This window comes from Balaenoptera ricei, chromosome 19 (assembly GCF_028023285.1).
Source record: "Balaenoptera ricei isolate mBalRic1 chromosome 19, mBalRic1.hap2, whole genome shotgun sequence".
In the NCBI taxonomy this organism is placed as follows: domain Eukaryota; kingdom Metazoa; phylum Chordata; class Mammalia; order Artiodactyla; family Balaenopteridae; genus Balaenoptera; species Balaenoptera ricei.
Genome location: NC_082657.1, coordinates 30,450,353 through 30,475,282, shown reverse-complemented (window position 1 = coordinate 30,475,282; position 24,930 = coordinate 30,450,353). Strand labels below are relative to the sequence as shown.

At 41.5% G+C, this 24,930-nt stretch overlaps 1 protein-coding gene across 7 annotated transcripts in view; it reads right to left on the bottom strand.

Annotated features, from left to right (window-relative positions):
• Positions 1-9,323: 9,323 nt before the first annotated feature.
• Positions 9,324-24,930, bottom strand: part of CYLD (CYLD lysine 63 deubiquitinase) — a 59,191-nt gene continuing 43,584 nt past the window's right edge. For 6 of the 7 annotated variants that reach the window (XM_059904397.1, XM_059904401.1, XM_059904395.1 and 3 more), the window contains 7 exons: positions 22,724-22,815; positions 21,824-21,890; positions 18,466-18,598; positions 17,444-17,552; positions 16,496-16,614; positions 15,997-16,213; positions 9,326-14,340 (listed from right to left, as the gene is read on the bottom strand). In XM_059904397.1, coding sequence (XP_059760380.1) covers positions 14,156-14,340; positions 15,997-16,213; positions 16,496-16,614; positions 17,444-17,552; positions 18,466-18,598; positions 21,824-21,890; positions 22,724-22,815 — 922 coding nt within the window. In that variant the 3' untranslated portion in view covers positions 9,326-14,155. Of the gene's footprint in view, positions 14,341-15,996; positions 16,214-16,495; positions 16,615-17,443; positions 17,553-18,465; positions 18,599-21,823; positions 21,891-22,723; positions 22,816-24,930 lie in introns of all 7 variants that reach the window. The other variant, XM_059904402.1, reaches the window with a different exon arrangement.

Below are 24,930 nucleotides of genomic sequence, written 5' to 3'. Positions count from 1 at the left end.
CCTTTAACACCCCCATGCCTTTCCTTCCCTTCTTCCATTACCTGCCTGGTCCCTATAGGCAGCGAGCTTGCGATCCAAGGTCTAGGACATCTCCCCATTTTATAGGTGAAGAAACTGAGGCCCAGAGAGACAGTCTCATCAAGGAGCATGTGGTGACCAGGCTCCAAGCAGTCTGGGTGTGGCTGCTTTCACAAGTATCTGGGTGGAGCTGGGGGTCCGAGGGGAGGTGGGCCTGGCCATGAGTGGACCCTCTCCCTGCTGTAGACTAGATGGGCCAACACCACCATGTTGGATGTTTGCAGTTGGAAACCACAGACTGAGTCCCTCTAATCGCAGATTCTTTGAGTTGGGCTGGTGAAGGATGGGGGAAATTCTTCCCTACCCCTACATGGGCTCTCTGAGACATGTGGCTGAAGGAGGGGACCGGAAGAGAAAAGTCCTGACAACTAAAATGGCATGGGCCAAAAAGAATATTCAGCTTGGAAATGCCCATGAAAATGACCTTCACGTGAACTGTCCAGTCCTGCAGTGGACATGGCGTGCTTCCCGCTGGGTCGTCCTGGGATGGGTGCCGAGGCAGCAGGGACCACGCAGCTCCCGCCCTCTGGTCGCCCTCCTACCAGAGCCAACAGACGAATATAAAGCTTTGTGGAAGTCCCAGGAGTCTTGGGAGTGCCTGGGGCGGGGTCCCCTCGAGGACAAGGGAGGCAGAAGCTCTAGAGGTGAGGCTGGGCCTTTCTCTGCACTCAGGCAAGTGAGAGTAGCATTTCTCTAGGGAAAGTCTTGAATTCTTCCTGCAGGAAGTGGCAGGTTGGCGAGGAGCGAGAGGTAGGGATGATGGAGCAGGTCTGAGGCCCCAGAGGCCTTGCTGGCAAGGAAACTGGGAAGCTTCAGATGACCGTGAGAGCCGTGAACTAGAACCACGGATACACACAGATGAGTGAAAATCGCAGACACCGCACTGAGTGTGCAGGAGCCTGTGCCCCTTTACATGGAGTCACAAACCTCGCAAAATGAATCATGGGGACAGGAGTCAAAACAGTGGTTATTGCTGGGGGAGGGGGAGGAGCAAAGGGAGCAGGACCAGGTGCTGGAAAAGCCCCGGAGGTCGACCTGAAGGCTGTACAGACACGTGAAATTCATGGAACCCTGCACAGAAGACCAGCGTGCTTAAACAAGGTACATCTCAGTAAGAAAGGCCGCAGCCCCACGCGGTCATGGCCGCGGTGGGCGGGGCATCCCCCAGGCTCCGGGCTCCCTCCCGCGGATCCCCGAATAGATCCCAGTTCAGCGCCCCTAAGCGCTGGCGCCCCTCCCTGGCAGGGCTGATGGCTTGCTCTCTGCAGGCGGGCCAGAGCACGACTCCAAACGCAGGGCCACACCACAGAGCATCAGACTGAGCCCTTACCTGGTTGGCACGGAAACCCCGCCAAGGGCCCTCTGTCAGAGGGGGACCTGGATCGGGCAGGGTCCTGCAGACGTGTCCAGAAAGATAGCAGAAACGAGTGGGACCAGAGGGAACCGTCTTGAGCAGAACTCCCCCAACCCTACCTCCTTTTAGAGTCAATGCTAGGCCTCTGGAGGCAGGCAGCCCTGAATTTAAGTCCCGCTGGCTCTGCCTGGGCCTCAGTTTCCTCATCTGGGAATTGGGGTGAGGTTCTTGTAAGAATGGGAGAGGGCATATAGGAAGCACCTAAGCCAGGGCCAGATGCTCACCAGCTGGGGAAACTGAGACCCAGGGAACAGACAGGCATGCTTCCCTCCATGTGTCAGGACCCTGTGGCTGCAGAGCTCCGTGCTGGCTCCTCCTGCAGCCCCAATTCCCCCCAGGCTGTTCTGCCACCAGCAGGAACACGTTCAATCCTGCGGTTCCTCCCTGGTCCCCTCGTCCTCTGGGTGTCGGGACACCCGGTCCTGCCCACCACCGCCCTTTGCGTTGGCCCCAACCACCCCATCTCTTGGCCTCCTCCATCCTCGCGTGTCCCTGACGCCCAGCACGCCTCCCCAGCCCTGCTTGTCCAGACCCCTAGCAGGCAAGGCCGGAAGGGGAGTGACGTTTGGGGGCGGCAGGGCTCCGCTTGCTCTCCCCCTCCCCCTTTTCCGCAGTGAGCAAGCAGCAGGCTCTGTGCCCATGGCCTCTGGGGAGGAACTCAGCCTGCTTCTCCTGGTGCTGCCCGCCCGGGAGAGGCCAGCTTATATGTTCGCGAGCACCACAGTAGAAGTCTGCTTAACCCGAAACTCCTGCCAAATCCCCAGCTCCTTTGGCCTCAGTTTCTCCAAAGTGCACCTCTCCATTCTGGGCGGTCAGAGGGTGAGGGTGAAGGCTGTGAGCTCTGGCAGCCACACGAAGGCTTGAACAATAGCAGAGACTGGAGCGGAAAGGGCCGGGCGCAGCCGAGTCTGTTTACCCCAGACCGCCCCAAACACAGTTCTCTTCCTTGGCCACCTCGTGCCTGCTGGGCTGCCTCAGTCTCCCCAGTGTGACCCTGGCGGTTCCCGCTGTTCCTTCAAGACCCCCTCATCCAGAACGGTCGTCGTGGCCTGGGAATAGCTTCTGTCTTGATCGGGTCATTGGCAGCACCCCCGAGCCCTCGCTGACTCACCCTTCATGCCAGCTGCAATCCCCTCCCTCCCTGGGGTCCTAAACGCCCTCTGACCTCCGAGGCCCCTCCAACCTCCCTTCCCTTTCCCCAGGAGCCGTCTTTTCTCCCCAGGACTGCCAGGAGAGAACTTGAAAACTGGTGGACGTGCACCTGTCTTCATCATGCCAAATGACCTCCAAAATCACTGCCCAGACTCCCAAACATCCTAGCAGTATTTGATTTACAGCTCACAGACTTTCCCACATCCATTATCTCCTTCTGATACATGGCCCCTGCCCAGCCACCTCCCTGCATATCCTGTCATTCAGTCAAACACGGGTTTTGATTTGGATAATACTGACAAAGGGAAAAAACGAGAACATCAAAATCATTTGCCGTCACTAACCTATGCAGTCAGTGTATTCACTGCAAAATTTTCAGTACACTCATACAAAACTTTGTATAAACAAAATTAGACAGATCTATTATGAAACGTGTTTTATAATCTGCTCTTTTTCACCTAATATATTGTGGAACTTGGCTCATGTCATTTAAACAAAATGATGTTCTAGAAGCATCTTCAACAGCTGCCAAGTACTCCGCAGTCTAGCTATACCAGAAATTGATCAAGGTCCTGCACCCTTAAGCTTCTCAAGTGTAGCCACATTGTGAACAATGTTGCCTGTTGCCATTGACTCTTACAGCTAATCTTGGGCATCCTTGTGATTATGTCCTTAGAAAGATGTCCTAGCAATAGAATTGCCAGGTAGAAGAAAAAATCAAGGCTTTTGAAAAATAATCACACGTGGATTGAACCGCACATGTGGATTGACTCACAACCTGTGTGTGATTGTTTAGGGTCAGGGGGCTGAGGAAGAACCAAAGCAAGAGAAGTCAGCGGTCTGAGGAGGGGTCTGAGCACACACCAGACCAAAGCACCCTCAGATGTGAACATGGGGAGGGGGGCTTAGAAAGAAGTGGGGCCCCTGAGTGTCAGAGGACAGCGGAGAGGCTAGCCCAATCCCCCTATATTAAGGGGTGGAGAAACAGGCCAGAGAGACACCACCCAGAAAGGTGGCGACCTCCAGTTCCGGAGTCTTTCCAACAGAGCCCTGTGCTTTCTGTAAAGCGAGTCCTGCTGGGGAAGAGCAGGCTGTGCCTCGGTGTGGGAGCGTGGACTGGTCGTATCCAACCTGCCAAGCAGAGCCAGGGAGACACGGTGGGTGTAAGCTGGGGTCATGGACATACAGCGGCTATAATCAGCATGAGCACCTGTGACGTGCCAGGCGCTGGTCCAGGCATTTGGGTCTGTGATGACAGAGTGAAGGTAGGAGCTATGACTATGCAAGAGATTCCAGCTCTCGCTCACACAAAAAGCAGTTTATGTGAGACTTCGTCCACATGCAAATCCTTCCTGGATTTTGCTAAAAAAAAGTCTTTGCCACAGTGGCAGAGTCTAGGATAGTGGTTCTCAAACACACACACAAGAGTGTACAAGACTCACTTGGTGGGGGGAGGGGGAGGTGTGCCAAGTGCAAATTCCAGGGCCCCATGCTGAGAGTATGATTCTGTAGTGTTAGGTGGGGCACTTGAGCCTGCATTCATTCTTTTTTTTTTTTGAGGTGACTGATGTGTCAGCCCCATCACATTTTTTTTAAAGTCTTTATTGAATTTGTTATAATATTGCTTCTGTTTTATGTTTTAGTTTCTTGGCCTCGAGGCACGCGAGATCTTAGCTCCCTGACCAGGAATCGAACCCGCACGCCCGCCTGCATTGGAAGGCGATGTTTTGACCGCTGGACCGCCAGGAAAGTCCCTGAGCCTGCATTCTTAAGGCTCCCAGATGACTCAGATGCAGGCGGGCCACAGACCACTCTTTAGGAAACACTGATGAGGGTGTGGTTGATTTTCATACTGAGACCCTGACAACTTTAGCTGTAGTAAAGTTAGTAGATATTAGGCTCACCCTGACAGTCTTTTCCCACACCCTGTCCCCCCCACCCCAGAAAAGCATGTTTCTAATGAAGGGAGAAATGCATACCAATTTAGGGGCTTGACATCAGGATCCCATGATTTACCTACTTTCTTCTCATAAAGCTAGGGATCAGTACTCTATTATTCAGCACATCCCTGAGAGAAGCGCTCACACCCGACCTTACGGCATTCACCCAGCAGATGGCACTAACTCCATCCTTTTAAATACCATTTGTAAAAGGAGACAAAGCTCAAGATAGATGGAGAGACAGAGAAAGGGCAAGACAGACAGACAGTGAGAGACCAGTCACAAGCAGAAACGTCCTGAAGTGACACAGAGGGAGCTTAAACCCTCCTGGATGTAATTTGTAATCTGGTGTGTAGCCTTAACTAATTGCCACACTTGTTTTCAAAAATCACCTGCTGCTTCCCAAACCTGGGATCTGGCTGCACAGCCAGCTGGGAGTTAAGATCTAGGACATGGACATAACCTATGATCACCACAAGATGGCGATGCTGTGCCAGGAGGACCAGAAGCACAGGAAAATCTAAATCTTAAAAGGCAACATATGAAGGCTTGAGAATATGTCTTGAAAATAAGATCATGGAGGGAGACGAGAGGGGGGGAAAGAGACATGTTGATTAGATTTGCAGCCTGTCTCTCAGAGTTCACGATTATGCTATTACCACGACAGCTGCTGCTACCAGCGGCTGCCATTACTGAGGGGTTACCACGTACCAGGCTGTGATAAGCACTTTACATACATACACAGTTTCATTTCAAGTTCATCAAGCCTTATGAGGGAAGTTCCACGATGTCTCCACTTCTGAGAGGAAGCATTATGTGGGGCACCAGAGGCTGGGACCTCTTGTATTTTCTCAAAAGAAATGGGCACAGTGATCTAATTCTGGCCACATCAACAATAGTGAATGGGGTGACTTCTATGCATAAAAGGCTGAGAGTTCCTTCTTTCACTGAGCAGATATTTGAGTGCCTACTCATGCCTGGCCCTGTTCAAGGTGCTAAGGAAAGAGAACTGAAGGAACTAGAGAAAAACCCCTGCTTCTAGTGCAAAGAGAGCGCAGTAAACCACCAGGTCCCAGGAGGGGTGCCATGGAGAAATTGAAGAACCCCAGGGCCAGAAAGTGCCTGCAGGGGCATTTTAGAGGATGTTGGTGGTGAGCTGGAGCTGGTCCCACTGACCCACAGAACCAATTGTTTAATTTTCAGGAATTCTGTGAGCCAGGTCTTAAACACATCCATGATTAATGTTAAATTATATGAACTTACAATTGTTATATTTAAAAGTTATCATTAAATAAGTCATATTTGAAACTTATTCCTTCCTAATTATTTTACATTTTACAATTATCTAATGGGAAGCACACTTCTTCCATAAAGGACCGGATAGTAAATATTTTAGGCTGTGCGGGGCATACAGTTTCTGTCGTAACTACTCAACTCTGCCCTTGTATCTTGAAAGCAGCCATAGATATGTAACATGAATGGGCGTGACTGTCTTTCAATAAAATGTTATCTACAAAAACAGGCAAACAGGCGGTGGGCTGGGTTTGGTCCCCCAGCCGTAGTCAGCAGCCCCCGGTCTGTGCTCAGCTATTTCTGTCTGTCGTATCTGGTTGGTGGATATGCTATATATTGATACTTGTGTGCTAATCCTAGCTGCATCTCTTCCCAGTGCCACCTTCAGGGATGTCACACTGGCAGCTTGCAATCAGCCGCTGAGAAAGCATTTACACCTCAAAATTGGCAAACGCTGCAGATCAGGGCTTTTTTTTCTCCCTGGAGAGCTGGCTGTTAAACATTTACCAGCACACCAGCGGCTAATGTGGTCTGAGAAGGCCTCTCTGGGTACGTGAACTCTGCACAGGAACCTGAAACTGCACTTAAGTCTTTCTATCCTGCAGCTGCCCACCCCACCCGCCAGAGGTAACATACAGGACATAGCTTGGAAACAGATCTGAACAAAACAGTCTAAAGTTCGCAGAGATGGCCAGAAAGAGTAAAACACACACTTGTTTAAAACGTAGAGATTCCAGTGTCATAACCCCACCATGACACACTCCACAGAGCAGCCTTGCTTGTCTGTCTTCAGCCACGTAGGACGCACAGCTAAGAAGCCATGCATCATGCCCCAAGGCCTGGCCTCATTTATTCCACAGTCTGGTGAAACTCTGCCTGCTGTCAAATGGGATTCAACAGGTACAACCTCGGAGGTCACATTCAACGTCTCACAAAGTAGGGAGGGATGGCAGAGAGGGACTCAGGAGGCCTCCCTGGGGAAGTCAATTTCAATCCAACCCTTCAAACCCGAGTTCAACCTCAAACTGCTTTGGAAAAGGCAGTATTTGAAACAGACCTGGGTGTTATTTGTAAGGGGATGGTTTGATGTATAAAATTTAAGAGTTTTCATAAACTCCTAGGAAAGGGGTAAGGTGAAAGCAGTGAATGCGACTTGCAAATTTCTGTGGCGCTTTTGTAATGGAGGTCACTGCTGGGTAAATTACTCTACCTTTATGATGTCCAGTTCAGTCTTCACGCACCTAATTACTTCAATTAGACCTCCAACTACTCCCCCTTCCAATAAAATTCAGCATTGCACAACAGCCCTCCAAAAGTGGCAACTTGCACAAACCTGACTGTCCACAGTTCAGTGTAAAGTCTGCCCCCCAAAACACCGAGCCCCTTCCTAAGAGCTTTCCCACCTTCTTACCTAATCAACCTGGTGGGTTTTCTTTTTTGTTTATGACATCTAAGTTTCTACACACCTTGGAATATTTCCTGAACAGGATATGCCCCTTGAAGGATATCTTCATTCAAGCCCTCTTAGAAGTAGTGACGTTCACCCTGTTTCCAAATCCTTTCTCTGGCCTCTAGAATACATCCCACATAGATTTCCAAGGCTCTTTCTCAATAGTCTGGGCCAGGAGCTTTACAACAGATTTTCTACTTCCCCTTTGGAGCCTGTCCAAGTCCATAGTCCTCTTTATCAGAGCAGAAGTTCCACCAGGGAATGACGGGTGGATTATGTTTCCCTCAGTAAACTCCATTCCTCCTGACAAGTGGCCCCCGATCCCAGCTGCATGTTGGACTAATGTAAGGAGCTGTGGAAAATGCCACGTGCCTGGCCCCACTGTCACCGAGCAGGACCCTGTGGAAACTTCCTGGGACAGATGCCTATCCTATATCCTCTGCTTTAGCTCCTCTCTGAAGCCCCTAGATAATAGTATCTGATGCACATTTCCTGAGTTTTTCAGATGCTAAAACCACCACCAAATGAAAGAAATTTACTACTTGATGATCATGAGCATTAGCCCCCAGACCTTCTGGCACCTAAGGACTGATGATGTTAACCCCTGCGAGACGGCCCTGTTACCTCACCATCAACCAATCAGAGAATTGTGCACGAGCTGATCACACACCCCGTGACCCTCCCCGCTCACCTGGCCTTTAAAAGCGCTTTGCCGAAACCCTTTGAGGAGTTGGGGGCTTTTTGGGCACGAGCCCCCAGTTCTCCTTGCATGGCCCTGCAGTAAACCTTTCTCTGCTCTGAACTCCGTTTCGGTTTGTTTGGCCTCACTGTGCATCAGGCACAGGAACTTGCGTTTGGTACCACCACCCGCAGATTCCAGTGGGTTCGGATGGGCACAGGCATGAGTTATCTTAAAAGCCTCCATCCATGAATTCAGTGTGCAGCCAGCATTGAGAACTGCTGCTGTAGGCGGCACAGCCCTTCTCAGGAAAGTGAGGGACACGAGGCCTCAGCAAGTCAGGAAAGGAGCAGGGAGCCAGGACCCAGGAGAAGAGGCCTAGAGAGGCCATGGTCCTCTGCCAGCCGGGCAGCCTGCCTCCAACAAGGTCTGGTTTTGACTGTCCACATCCACAGGTGGACACAAGCGTATAAACTATCACTGTCTCACTGACACACCCACAAAGAGAAAGAATGGATCTATGAAAAAGCACGAAAACCCTTGAGTCTGAATGAAGGAAAACCTGAGTGATGTTAAAATGGCAAAGTTTCATTATCACCAATGTGTCATTCAGCTATGCATTTCTGAAACAGGAAAGTTCTTGAATGTTCTATATTCATACGAATATTGCCAACTCAGACCATTCTGGCTTTCTTACCTTGGCATAACAAGTGACTTAAAATCCAAGTAGTTAATTCCTGTAGAAGGCTTGTTGTATCAGTTACCTAAAAGAAGGTAAAAGTTTCGGTCCTTATAGCATCATGTAATCATGCCTCTGGATTATACAGAAACGTAAAGTGTTTACTTTAATTGCCTCCTTGGCAGCTGTGAGGGACCAGGACACACTATTCTATAGTCAACAGCTTTGTGCCCATGTTTAGAGATGAACAACTTCTGGCTGGATTAGAGACTGGTGTATCAGAGCTTGGAGGTGCCAAGCTATTTCAAGAAACTCCAAGGAGTCATGATGTCAGGAGGCGACCCAGAGGCCACTGGCATATCTCCCACAACAGGAAAAGTCTGTAAGGTTTTCTAAAACAATCGTGATGATGGCAGAGACTCGATGAAGACACAGGTGTGCCCGGTACAGCATTTTCCTAAAGCACTCTTCTTTCCCGGCACCACTGCAAAAAACTTATGAAGTTGTACTCAGTTCTAGTCTTCCCATAACCCAAAACCCTTCCCCAAAGAAATCAAGGAAAAGGAACCATACAAATTTAATTTTAATGATACAGAAATAGTATATAGTACATTTCTTTCCACAGCTGCACTTCAATCATCTCTAAAAAATTTAACAAAATTAAGGCTAAATCAGAGCAATCTGATAGTAAGGGGATATTTTATGTGGTTTTATTTTTAAAGAATGTCTTCATAAATATAGAATGCTCATCAGGCCAAAAAAAAAAAAAAAAAATGTTGAACAAGATACCAAATATGGGAAATGCAATAAAAAATGTGCTCCTTTATACCAATTTCCTAATAACCACGACTTCCCTGGGAGGTTCCAAATGGGATTTTTTTTTTTTTTTAATTAATGTTTGTGACAGGATACTATGACTTTCTGAAGTACTATAGGCCATTTTAGAAAATAAAACCAAGGACAGTTGAGTCTCCAACACAATCTCTATTGAAAAAATAAAAAGCAAAAGTGGACAGGCTTAAAAGTGCAAGAGAATTACATCTGAGGCTGCAATGCTCCCATGGATGAACCCTCCATACCTGACCTTTCCCCCGACCTGTGTTATAGAAAGACTTTAAAATACAGTGAAAAAAACTGGCATCACTGACAAGACAGAGTCAGGAAAGCAAATGGGGTTCTTGAGTGACCTGCTCCAAATACTGATGTTTATTGTGAGTAGGAAGAAGGAATGTCTTTCTTTCCCCCTTTTTCATTATCCTTGGCCATATTTGCTGGTTAGCTTTTTACCACCACTTTCGGACTCAAGAAAGACCCTTCGGCTGCTCCAGGATTTAGAGTAAGATGAAGAGTCTTTTTTCCTCTCTTTTCCCTCCAATAAAGCTTCTGAAGGGAAACTAGACAATGCAGTGCTGAGTCCCTGCAGGAAGCCTCGCTCCCTGCAGTCCCAGTCTCTGAACAGCGACATAAGCCTGCCAGCAGAGAACGCACCTTCACAGGCTGGCCACCACACCTGGTGGCCTTCCCTCCTCCACCCTCTCTCTTGCACACATTTCCATTTTAATATGCTCTCCTCCTCCACCACCCCAACTTGCCTTGGGAAATTCCAGTATTATTTTCACTGAAGGAGAATTGTGGGTGTGTTAACATCACTGACCCCTAGAAAAGGTAGTCTTATTTCTTCATTATAAGCCTTAGAGTCCCCCTACTTTAACAAGGACAGCTTACTTTATGACCAGAATCTTCTCGTATAGGGTTAAAGTTTTCATTATAAAGTAGCAGCTAGTTAGTTTACATTTTTTTCTTTAACTTTGCATAAGAATTTTGTTTTTCCATTTCTTTGGTTCCCAGAGCCTCAATTTCCCCTCAAGAAATTAAATGAAATGCAAATAGCCAGGTAAATAACATCCAATATCCTCTTTAAGTCTTGTGTTCCAAAGATGGCTAAAACCTCTAGGAAACAGCGGGCTGAGGCATAGATACTAAAATTCATTTCTTTTATAAATTCACATGTAAACACAGAGAAACAATATGACAAACATACAATTACCCACGTGATTGTAGAGTAATTAACACAATAACATTCTATGATCACACAATCACGTAAAGAGAAGGTATCTTTGAGATCTTTCAGTTCAGTGCCTTTCAAATCTGGCTGATCATCAGGGTCACCTGGTTGGGCTTTTGACGTTTCCTAGACCCCATTCGTGAAGAGTCAGATCCAGCAGGCATAGCCAGGGACCCAGAAATTTTGTCTTTTTTTCCTATAAAATTCAATAGTCCCACCCTCTTGCTATACAGAGGAAGACACTAAGGCCCAGAGAAGTCAAGACGTTGCCCGAGACTAACAGAGCAAGCGACAGAGAAAGGGCTAGCGCCAGCTCTCTTGTCCCCTTGCCCACCACTTTTTCTGTCACACCTCACTGCGTCCCAGAGCTTTCCCCCGACCTGGTGCCCTTACACTTAGGCTAAGCAGCCTTTGGTAGACATTCTGTTGTTAGAAGTAGGTGGTAAACTGCTTGAGGGCAGGGACCATGTCTCATGTTCCTTCTGACACAATCCTAGGTTATAAGTGTCTAAGAAATACTTGTTGGCAGGCAGTCCCTCAGCTAAGGCCTCATTCTGTATTCTCCACTCACACCTCTGTCTGCGATTGTCCACACAGATGCAAAACCATCTGACTGGATATCGAGATCCACCTGAGGAGGGCACTAACGCCTCTGAATTTATGAGGGTGCCATGTTCACACAACAGGAATTTGAATGACAATGCAAGTTCCGTTAAGAATTACCATGTCTTCCCCTTGTTCCTGAATTATGTGAATTATGTAAAAATAATAATAATAAATGAATCCATGGGATAGAAAGAAGTTATTTACCTATAACATTTGGCAAATATGAATTATAAAAATCCTCAGCTAGCCCAGGGAGATAATCCTTAGCAACTGTAACAACTATATTTTATTGAGTTTTGTTACTGTTTCTCTTGGTTTGCAATGTGTATTCCTGGTCTTATAAAACATTCTTTTGTGGATGGAGTCAAACTCCTTCATAAAGCTGACAGCGAGGGCCTGAAGCCATTAAGACATGGCTGATCTCCCTCCCCACCCCACACACGTAACTTCTCACACACAAACGCACACACACTTACACGTGTGTACTTAATGGAGGTGGGGGAACATGACTTGTTTTATAAATAAGATGATTCTACTATATTGCCATCTTGATTGTAGATATGATATGGAAGAAAGGATAACAAAAACATCTCAAAAGCCAACAGGAAAATATTAAAGAAAATTTAAGGCTGAAAAGTAAATAAATCAACAGGCACATGGGCCGCTGGTGCCACACAGCCCAGCCCTGCCTGTGCCCACCTGACACACGGGCCTCTGATGGACCAGGAACAAGACAGGACTGCTGGGGGGGCAGGGAGGACACCCAGGGCCGGAAAGAACCCCGCCTCCCCAGGAACCACCACAGCAGGCCCTGCCTCCCTTTACTGGGTACTCCCTCCCCAGCTAATGCTAAAAGAACTGTCAGCATTCTTCAGCTAACGCTCGAAGAGTCTGTCCTTAGAAATCGTTTATGGATGAGGCCCCTCCCACTTGAAAGCGCCTCCACCCGCCTCGGGACACCGCACACGCGCCCTCACAAGTCCTCTTCAAGTCTTCTGCCGCAAGGGGCCGGGCACGACAGACCTTCCTCAACTTGTATTCTGTTGTAATTTTTACAGGAAAGGCACTGTCTTCTCTTTTTTAACTGTTAAATCCAGTCTTACCCAGATATAGAGTCCTACTCACTCCTCCAGATAGCCTTTTAAAATCACATTGATAAGCTCCTTCATCCATTTATTCCCCAGCACGTATTGATTAAGCGGTGACTGGACTTGTAGAAGGTCAGGGCTAGATGGGACCGTAGACATCCTGCATCCCATGCTCCTCATCTACCCCGGGGTGATAGGGCGGGGTCACCCCCAACCCCCGGATCTAGTAACCATCTCACCACCCACTCAGGCACTGAGCAAAACTTCATGCACAAGTTGCGTACTTTTTCATTCCAAAACTGAAAAAATCACAAGATGAAAGAATTTTTTGTACCTTATTATGATTTATAAAGCTAATAAATATTAGGAAAATGGAATGACAGAACCAAAAAGTAAATGTGACTTGAAAAAGAAACAATTGCAGGGTTTGCAAAGATTCTTTCTCTTTTTTTGGACATTCAATGTTTTACGAAGTCATATGCTAGACACACATGACAACCTCTGCCTTTCCGCGTGGTTAGGAAGTCATTCCAGAGAGACAATGACGCCATACAACACATCCCACGGCAGTTACATTTACAGCCTATGCTTCTAGTCTACAACAGACACACACTACGGATATCAGCTACAAAAACATCCATTTTCTACTTATTTAATCAGGAGGAAGGCAAAGCTACTGCTAACATTTCAATAAAATAACTGATTCGTAACTGTCATTATCTCAAGGGAAATCAGATGGAATTTAATGCGGGGACTGATCTAAGTTCTGGACAGTCTTATCTAAAATAGTAGAGGTTTAGATATCCAATACATCTCTTCAGGGAAATTTTAATGAGTGATTCTATATGCCAAATTTTTTTTCTTATCAACCATATATATTTGTGAGGGATTATGTTATATTTATCACTCCAACGCTTTAATAAAACTTACTGTGCCCTGTTGCATAAGATAGTTAGAGAGCCTTAAAAAAAAAAAGCTGTTAGCTGACAGTTACTACTATGAACGTAGAGCTTCATTTGCTGTATACGCTAATCCTCCAGGAAAATTACATCAAAAATGGACATTTTATGACAAAATCACTCATTTATCTCAAAACCAGAACAAATAGAAAACACCACTAAGGGAATTTAAATACTTTTCTGACCACTACTGCAGAAACACAGAAACTCAGCAGATTTCAGACATGCAGGAATCAGCACTATACAGGGAAGAATTAACAAATCAAACTCAGTACAACTTTAATAACTGGATTGAAAGTAGACTCTTAATAAAACCAAAATATATCCTCCTCAAGGCAACCATCAGCTACAAAGGAAAAATGATTTCATATCCTTGGTCCATAAAGAAGACACATTTATTTACATTCTCAATGGACTAGAAGAGGTTTTAAACTGTCACAATTAAAATTTTATGCTTCCAAAAATATCTTATGATCAATGCACTTAACTTAAAGCTTCAGGTATTAATAACTCCATTTAGACATCTTAAAAAACCAACACAAACATACTTTCTAGAGTGCAAAATGCTTCTTATTAAATACTTTAGTAACACAAAAGCAATTTGTTTTTAAACGCAGGAATCCTCTTCTGAAGGATCATCACCACAAAGACATCCATTGCCGGCAATGGACGTTGAACAAAACTGCCAGCTCGCGTGAAATGCAACATTAAAACTGTGCATCGGGTTTCTGCACCTGTCCAGATGACCCCGTTTATTTGTACAAACTCATTGTTGGACTCTGGTACATGCACATGTATGCATCACAAAGAAGTCTTCGTGCACAGCCTTGGATTCTTCTGGAATCCAAGGAATGCAGATCTTCTAGAGACATTTTCAAGTACTCTCCTACTTCTGGGCATGGGGTAACTTGAGGAATGTTGAAGCCATTCTGACCACCTATGGAAAAGAGGAAGAGCTGTATTTAGGGCAGTCAAGTTCTAAACCCTTTTGCTGTCCTGCCCCACCAAAGTAATTTTACAATTCCATAATTTAGTTAAGGCTAATTCCCAGGACCTGAAAGACCTTATTTTACTTCCGATTTCTAGAAGTTAAATCCTCTTGTTAACTCTTGACAGTCTCATTTCTTGGTTTCTAAAAGGATTCCGGGACCAACAGTGAATACTATTGACAAAAGGACACATATCCTGAGCAAAGTCCAAAACCTACTTCCCAGGCTTCTCTGTGTATTCAGTCAGGGAATAATGTTACATACACATATGCACACACATTCAACTCTTCACATTCCCAAATCCCTTCCCAGACACAAGCACCCCTCCCTGTATGCTTTACCATGAGCCTGTCCAGTTTAGGGCAGATCTAGTAAAATGAATACCATTTTATTCCGCTAAATTTAAAATATGTATTTGTGTGATTCTCGCAAGGTTTTGTTCTACATTTCGTTAGACTGAATGAAGATGCTATGAGGCGTGGTCTTAGGGATTCCAGGAAAGGCTTTAGCCTCCCAGTGGCTTTTCTAAAAACGCCTGGAACCCTTGTGCTTTTGAGTTACATGGCTAAATGCAAATTTTTAACTGGGGTAAGGACCTATTTACAGCTGGGGCTGTGCTATATCCCTCAAGCGTCTGAGAGCTGAGAAAACACTGAGAACCCTTGGGGTACAGCTTGGGCATCTGATCAAGAGGCTGCCACAAGGTGGCGTCCTAGGTCACCAGAGGGCCACACCTGAAGACTCGAGGTCTGGAGCGTGAGAGAGTGACTAAAGGAAAAATGGGGTATCAGAGAACTGGAGGAACGTTAAGTCATACTTCACAACCTTGCCTAGGACCAGTCCTGATCTGTAAACTATACAGCAGGGGTACAGTTGTTTTGACAACGGTTTCGTTTTTGAAACCTACTAGAGCCCCAGACACTTCACATGCACTCATTAGGTATCTGTTAAATAATGACTGAACATCCTAGAAAGCAGCCTAGAAGGTGCAGTATATTCCCCACTTAAGGAAGACACATTACACACAGAATAAGCTTATTTTTCCAAAGAAGACATTTACTTCTATTCTTAGCTTTGTCATCTAGAAGACAACAGAAAAAACATAAGCACTGAGGTCAGAAAGACTGAATTAAATACAAGCTCTGAGACCTTAGGCACCTTAAATCTCAGCTTTAGTAAGAGAAAAATAGGAATCATTCCCACCTTGCAAGGATTTAGGTATAATGACGTAAAGTACCTCCCTGAGAGCTTGGCACGTAGGTATTTAGGAAATGGTGACTATGGTACAGAAAATAAGAGAAGCCTGAAAGTCAAAGACGACAAAGCTGAAAATAAAACCTTTCAGCCCTAAAAAAAGAAATTTCCAGCTCCTTTTTTTTTTTTTTTAAAAAAGACTCTACGCATGTCAAAATATCACAACAACATTATCCCTTAGTTTAGTAGCAGGGCTGTTAATGCATTTCAAGATTTCGGACTATGTCACCAAGAAATTCCTGAACGGATTTTTCCCAACACTATTTTATTACTCAGACCAGGCTAGCCCACTATGGTTATCCCACTACAAACTCAAATGTCGCCACATGTAGAAAAGGTGTGGAAAGTACCATCCCGATCAGCCATGCTGTCAAAGAAGAGCCAGGCAGAGTCGTCTTTCCCGTACTTCACAAAAGCGACATAGTGGCTTGTTTCTATGCAGAGGACAGCAAATAACTCCATCTTCTGACAGGGGATGCAGCCGTGTCTCCAGTCCCAGTCAGGTAAATCTTTGGGAAGTGACACTGGGTTATATTTATGATTCAGCCTCTTGGGATGAAGGTGGACCTGAAAGGGAACATGAAGAGGATGCCATTAAGAAGCCGAAACACAATGGTTTGAAGGGAATGAATGCCACTTACTCTAATTGAATACATCCCCACAAAGAGCAACTGAGTACTCGACAGAAGTCCATCAAATAAACAGAGGAGGCATAAACAATACCATTTAATTATGGAATTTTTAAAGTTAATTATGATTCTGAAAACTTTTCAAAACCTGAAATCTGTTTCAACTACAAATGATTTACTGCTTATTAAGAGAATATCCATTAAGTGAAGTCAAACTTACTTGAGTGTTGCAGGTTTTACAAAACTGCTTGATTTTTCCAGCTGAGATGTCAGGGTCATCGTAGCATTCTCTACACTCATACATTGCGAGCCCTCCACATATCCGGCACTGCCTAGGGGCTGAAAACGTTGGGGGTGGCGGGGAGTTAAGGGGTCTTTAAAAATGCATTCTTTCATTAAAAAGATTAAAAAGAAAAGTTAAGCTTTAAAAAGGATAATGTTCATGGACTCAGTGAAGTCCACCCCTCCCCATCCCCATAAACTTTAAATTGGATTTTCTTGGATTCAGGATATCTTTAAAGACATTTTCTCTGACCAAATGACAATTTTTTAAAAATAATATATTCTAGAGTGTTTCCCCTGATTATAAAATTTCTACTGATGAATATGCAAAGACACAAGAGAGTATAAATAAGAAAACTGACAGCATCTACAATTTCAGTTAGCAAGAGATAACCACTGTCAATACTACTGTGAATTTTCTCAGGTAATTTTGTATCTGCACACTCACATAACTCGGTGTGTGTGTGTGTGTGTGTGTGTGTGTGTGTGTGTGGCTCCTCTTATAGAAAATTATCAGCACACTCTCCTTTTCACTTAACATTACATCATGACCACTTTCATATAACATTGGTCTTCAAAAACATGAATTTTAATGGCAGTAGTTCTGTTGTAGAGAGACACCATAATTCACTTAACTACTCTCATTAACATATAGAGTGCTTCTAATTTCTTACTCATAAACATATTTACATATGAAATATTGATTTACATGTCTGATTATTTTTTCAGAATAAATTTTAGTGTAGTATTTCCAGGCTCTTCAGCCTCTTCAGATACCAAATTGTCCTTTAGAAAACTCGTATCCTGTTAAGACTCTTATTCGCAATTAATGTGAATGACCTGACAGACTATTTCTGAAAAACAAACTAAAAAATCTTATACTTACTGTCTTCGAGTAAATCTGTTATATTTAATTCCAGAGAAGGAAAAATTTTTTTAAATAGTTTAAAGTCTTTTCCAAATCGAGGCATCTGAATAATCAGACACGATGGTGCCTAAAAAAAAAAGATACATAATTTTAGAATCAAAACGCTGGAAAAAAAATTTCCCTGAAATAGTCGTGGTTGTCAAACCAAGCAGTGGCTCCACCATAACGTGGATGGCTACTCCATGTTCACAAATGGGATCCACATGTGAAATGGACTGTGAAGGCAGAGCGCCAAGGAGCCACAAGCCTCAAGCAGTCCAAGATCTGTGGACACATGGACACGGAAGTCAGGCAGTTCAACAACCTTGGGTCTCAAATAATATGATGACCATGCAGAGTCATCTACTTTGGGTTTATATTTTTAAAAGGCTTTGGAAAAACCTGAAGGACACTATTCCTTATATTTCAACAAATAAATAATGGTAGCTGTTAAGGTTTTACCAGAACATTCCTTCAGAGATGGATACAATGAAAATGAACCACAAGCATGTACTACTAAGAGCATGAAGATACTCAGTAAACAGTAAAAGAAAAGTAATTTAAATCACTTGTTCATTTACAGTAAGTGAATTTTGTCTTTTATTGAAGGAGGAAAAGTAAACATTTTTTTTGGATATATTTGGATAATATGCTTGGGTAAAATTTTTAATTGGGTAAAATGTTAACCTGGGTGAAAAGACAACAACAACAAAAAAACACAAATCTTCTTTGCTTTAAGCTACTTAAAAAAGTTTTCAAGTTACAAATTTGAATGATATTTTCTTTGGCACCAAAAATCTAAAAAGTTCAATCTTAATTCTAAGGTATTTTCTACATGGACAAAGTTGAAGCATGGCATATTTTTTTTTAATTTGTGTTTTCTTAACAATTTGTGCTCCTAACTGTTCTCAGTGGGTTAAAAGTAATAGTTATAGAAGCTATAGTTGTCTGGAGAACCCTAATGACTTGCATAAAAAATACAATAAGTAATTATCACTAACCTCAGCAAATTTCAGGTTGCTGTTGATAAAAGACCATTCTAATAATTGCTGAATTGTAGGAACTCCAACTTTCTCATCTTTTTCCATAAAAATTTGATAAAAGTAACAATCTTGAACTTTTTGACCTGCTGATCTAAAAATATGCAGAAAAAAGCCAGATAATTTATTTATGAAACGCATCAAAAAGTGAAGTGGTCCCAGAGGCATTTGAGAACAGAAAAACTGTTGAGAACAGAAACCGATGGTGCAACTCTGACACTCAGAACAACAGGGGCAAAGACAATCATTTAGATAAAATAATTAAATGTACTTATGCATAAGACCTTGCAAATGATTTCTTGTTTAAGTTCTCATATGGAAAAGTTGCCTTAGTGATTAGAAGAAAAATAATGCAATAACATCCACAGTCAAGGAGCACTGTGTGAACAATAAAAGCCAGAAGCTAACGTCACTTGGTTCAACTTAACTGCCGAAGCTAGAAAGGAGGGAACTGCATTTAATGCTTGAAACAGGAAAGTTAATTTGTACATGCCTGAATGGGACAGATCCTAAGAGACCTTCCAGATGCAACTTTTCATTTCTAAAATGAAGGCCCTGAGATCTGGGGAAGGATAATCCTTCCCAGTAACTCAAAATCAGAGCCAGGTATAAAACCTAGGTGTCCTAACAACTGCTTACTATTCTTGGCACTAAAGCATGCTGTCTCTTTAGATGGTCACTCATTTATTCAACAAACACCAAGTTAGGGCCCACTATATGCCAATCACAGTGCTACCCTTATACTGAACATTTTCCCTTCTAAATATTTTACTTCAGAATGCATGAAAATTCAAGACTAACTCTACTAAAAGAATCAATAATCTTTCAATTTACTATTTCCCCTTTTTAGCAGAATTTCTGCATATAGAATCAGACTGTTTATAATTAGATTTATAAGTACAGTTCAAGATTTTTAGGGAAAAATATTAACGTAGTTTTCATAATAAAATCTCAGCTATTGAGAGGCCAACCTCAGAAACCCTCAGTTTCCCAAAGCAACTTCCCTATTCTCTCTAGTGTCTCCCTATTCTCTCTAGCGTCTCCTCCTACAACGACAATTAGAATTTGTCTTCCATGTCTCTTATCTCCTCTTTCTTGTTTTCTGACTCTTTATTGCTTTGGGCTACATTCTGGGTAATTTCTTCAGATCTATCTTTCAAGTAAGCAATTCTCTCTTTAGCTGTGCATACTGCATTCAGTGAGGTGCCCTCTCCCAGCCATATATACATATATGGCTATATATATATAACTACATATATAGTTTTTTACTCTATTTTGGGGAGTTTTATTTTTGTTTATTTTTCTTTGTTATCAAATCTGCATTTATCCTCCCTAGGTATCTAAGTCCTCCTTTTTTCTCTTAAACCATTTAAGAATATTCATATTAAGAATATCATTTTAGAATGGTCTCTTTTAGACTACTTTACTATTTCAAAGTTTTAAGGTACTCATCCTCCTATTTGTTGCATCAGCTGACGCTCCCTCAGTCAGAAAGACCGGCTCATGGAGGGGAAGAATGACACTTGGGAAAAAACTGCTAACTTTTAAAGCTTTTTTTTTTTTTTATCTTTTTATAATCTTCAAACTAGTGATTCTCAATCTGAAGAGGCTGCTGAAGGGGGAGGAGAGGCAGAGCTTCCCAGGACCCTCTTCAAACTCCACAAGACCTTCAGACACTGAGACGTATTCCTATATGTGACTGACCCTTCTTCACCCACTCTGAGAATCACTGCAGTATTCATCCTACGTAACACACCAGGAATGTATTACAACCCAAGGTGTGTTGGGCTATGAAAAAAAAGAATGAAAACTGTTTTAATCATCTGAAATTCATCTCTTCAAGATGAAAAACAGAAGTGATTTTTTTTCCTCCCAAACTGCCTGGCAGATTTCCTACATCATGTATTCAATATATATTTCCTTCCTCCTTTGTGTTTGAAGGTTGACTTATAAAATACTGAAATACCACATATAGTTAATTCTATATCTGGGCTTTCTATTCAGTTCTATCTATCCAATTTCTAATTGTATACCAGTATCACACTGTTTTAAATGTCTGTTGTTTTGTCTTTATAGCTTATAATAGAATTCTTTAAAAAAAAAAAAAAAACTGCAATGTTTTCACCCATCTCACCTTGTAGAGAATTCTAAAATCATTTTACTAAGTTCCAAAGGAAAAAAAAAAAAGTTAAGATCTTGATTAGGTACAAGTTATTTTATAAAAATTAACATCTTTAAGTTATTTAATCCTCCTACCTGGAACACAATCTTTCTCACTAATTAATTAAATCACCTTTTAGCTCTGTGCAAGTCTTCTTTAAAAACCTATCTCAGTAAAATTGATTTCTTGGCATTTTATACTTTCATGAAGTATGAAATTATCCCTTTTTCATATTTGCTAGTGGGGATACAGGAATATGACTGATTTCTCCATGGTTTTTTCCTGCATGGTCAAATTACAAATTCTTGTGTTAACACTAGTAGTTTCTAAACAATTCTCTCGGATTTTCTGGGTATACATATAGCTATGACCTTATTTGAATAGATAATAAATATATCCTATCTTATTTCATTAGCTAGAACTTCCAAAACAATATCAAACTATAACTGCGGTACTGTCCACCCTTCCCTCCGTCCTTCTTACTCATCAATTTGACACTGGCATCAAAGAACATCACTTAAGACACTGAGATGAGTAAGAATACTTGTCCGTGATTAGCTTTTAGGGAAGTAAATAGTATATAAGCAAGATTTTTCAACAAAGAAACCCAGACTAAAATGTAAAAAGGCCCAGCATTCAATCTGGAAAGTTCATCCATTTAGAACATCTCACTAAGAACTTCACTGCATTAGATTCAAGGCTTTCATTGAAGATGGGGGGAAAAAAGACCAAGTTATAAAACTGGGAACAAGAGAGCTAATTTAGGGCTAAATTAATTCTTTGACTAATGGGTAGTCAAAAACAGTGCTCCCACGGTGTTTGATTGAGTTCGAATAATATTCTCTTAAAAGGATTCATTAATTTAAATTTAAAAAATATTTATATACAGTTTTATAAGAAAACGATTTGCAACAGTGCTTATTACTGGGGTTAAAATTAAAAGCACAAATTTACACTGGATTTGTTCTTCAAGTTAAGTATGATACTATGGCAAAGATAATGATTTAAATTAATTTGCATTGCGGGAACCTAACATATTAAGATCCCTAAATAAATACAATATTAAGTAATCATTAAGGAAATCATTTCTACTGAGTGATGGCAGTGGAAATGAGGATTGTCTATTTTTCCAACGCTTCTGTAACAATTTAAAATTACCTTATTTTTAACAATGGTTCTACCCTTAAAATATGATGAAACAGGATATTCAAGAATTCTTCAGGATCTAGGAGAAAATAAAAAATCAAATAAGTCACAGACAAGATTTTTAAATCATTCTATTTTTTCTTTATAACAGCCATATTCCTATACAGAATTCAATTTCATAATCAATATTATTTCAATTAAAAGCATAGCTCTCAATTTTTCCTAACGACAAACTACAAAGGATATTTAAATGATATGATAAAGTATTACGTGACAATTTTGTTATAACTTTATTATATTTCAAAGGGTATAATAATTCACATATAGGGAAATAATTTTAATTTCTTTGGGGGGGGCTTAAGTGTAATAAAACCTGACGTATGACCTTATTTTTTCCTGCTGTTTAAATAATTATCAAGTCTGTAGATATTATAGCTAGTTACAATATGCTGTTAATACATTCAAAGTCAGGAGTTGAATCTCTGAGTAAATTCATTAGCTATGAATAGATGAAAACACTGTCTCTGACCATAAACTTAATCCTAATCAGCCATTTGTAACTCCCTTTATAACAAGGAAAGCTAAGTGAGAAATGTGGATGACTCAGTGCAACTCTTCACCCCTGAAAAGAAAACAACTCCGAATATCATTGCCGGATGGAAAGATCTCCTTATTTATTCATAATATAGTAAAACCAGTCAGCTTCTTAAAGGGGTTCATTATTCCACATATCACTCACTTTTAGAAGAGAGAAAGCATTTACAAAAAGAGAAGAAAACTGTACATCACATAGAAAAAAATTATAGTTTAAAATAAAATCCCCAAAACTACACAGATATAACATTTCAGCCAACAATTTAGCATTTATGCTTTCAAGTTATTTTAATGCATATCCTATAAATTAAAAGTCACCTTTTTCTTCAGAGGTAAATCCTGATGCAGCCTCAACTTTTTCAAGTATTTTCCTCAGTTTCATAATCTTTGTTGCACATACGTATCCGTATCTATGTTAGTAAAAAACTATTAATTAATATTAGCATATATATTAAATTAATATAACACATTTTTTATTGAAGGATAGTTGGCTTACAATGAACATAACACATTTTGATAATCAAATATTTCTTATGTAACTCCAGGGTGTCATAAATTAGTAAGCTTAATACGTATTTCAGAAAATACAATTATAAGCTTCTTCTTGAGGTTTGAAAATTTTAAAATCTACAATCAGAATTATCCCAGATACTATGATAACCTAAAAATAACTATCATATACTAATAAAAGAAAAAATATTTTTAATTTATGATGACTGTTTTTTAATACTATTTTACTTAAGGAATTAAAACATTTACTTTACAAAACAGAATATACAATTTTGAGAGAGAATCCTTTTAATGTACTAAAGGATGAAATAGCTACTACCAAGGGGGATGGAAAAGGGCAGTGATAAGAAACTGAAATTCTAAAATCTGCAATCAAACCAGTCTTCGTAATTATGACATTTTCTCTTATCTTTCTCTCAATACAGGATACATTCAATAAGCTTCCTGTCCATTCCTGACAAATTCTAATTCTAAAAATGGCTTCAGAAGACAGCTTAGAGGCCACCAGGGGCTTCATAAGAGCAAGTCAGAACCGCCTAATCTTATATCCATTTTTCATATCGGCTATTCACTCACTCATTAGCTCTTTGCAGCCAACATATATTGAGCATCTACCACTTACGTAGTAATCTAACCTTTCAGTCACTGGGAATACAAAAATGAATAAGGTGAAAAAACAGGGTCTCTGCCTGCAAGAAGCTTGAAATGGAGAGAGCACGTGTTTCAGTACCAAGTAAAACCAGTCAGCTATAATCTAGATATGACTGCTGCAGACACAGGGAATCTTGATCAAAACAGGGCATCTGACTAGTTTCTTGTTGTGGACAGGGTGACAATGTCTGATGAACCATGATTCTTAACTGGTTGGACAACAGTATTCAAAGAACGCTTATTAATGGACTTATGGTGTTTTGGAAGGAAAGAAGGAAGTGGTAACATGCCTTAGAGTTTTGGATTTAATCTGTCTTGTTATAGTATCAATCACTTGGGGGGAAAATGTTTAAATTTTGCATTTATACAAATATAATACAAAAGAATTGATGTAAAACTCAAGATTCATAATTATCTTAAGGGGGTAAAAACTACAGTTATTTTCATCATTACAGAATTCAAAGAAAACAAAAGATACAAGTGGGAAATCTATTCACCTATAATATACTTTCCTAGTCATGTTATATAGTAGGTCATTCTGAATGCTCATTATATTTCAGTGTCCTGCATTTTGGGGTCAAAATCTTGTATCAAACTATTTTTTATTTTAATTGTTAAATAATAAAAGTATGTCACAAAATTTAAATTTATCCTAATATGGACTTTAAATTACATAGTTTGCTCCCTATATTCCTAAAAGAACAGATTTGTTTTGTGATCTATGGTCCTGACTCTTCATAGTTTAAATTTTATACTGTGATATTATCACACATTCCTCCTACCACTTAACAAAAGTCCTTACTAGATGTCTCGTACTTATACCATTACAAATTGTTTCCTGTGGCCAAAGAAAGACATACTTATAATTCTTAAACTAGGAGATAACCAAAAACATCACCTTTTTAAGAGAGGTGGAGGGAGGCCTAAATATCTTCCTTTAACCGAGAAATGTGTTAATAAAATACATCTCATCTATTTCTAACATAAAACTATTAAATACTTGCTACTCTATAAATAAAAATTTCCCTTGCTGCTATTCATTCAGATAAAATTAAGTTTAAGAAGCCAGATCATACCGATTAAACTAATAAGCATGATTATATTAGGGGTAGTATTGGAGAAGATTAGAATCCCAAATACCTTATATCAGCTTTTATAAACCTACTGTAATTGCTGAATTGTAGTACACTCTACCAAAATGGTTTAATCATTTCATGGCTTACACTATGTACTACACCTTGGCCAGATTTAAAATGTTAAAGAAGTAAAGACAGTACAACGGGACTTCCCTGGTGGCGCAGTGGTCAAGAATCCCCCTGCCAATGCAGGAGACACAGGTTCGATCCCTGGTCTGGGAAGATCCC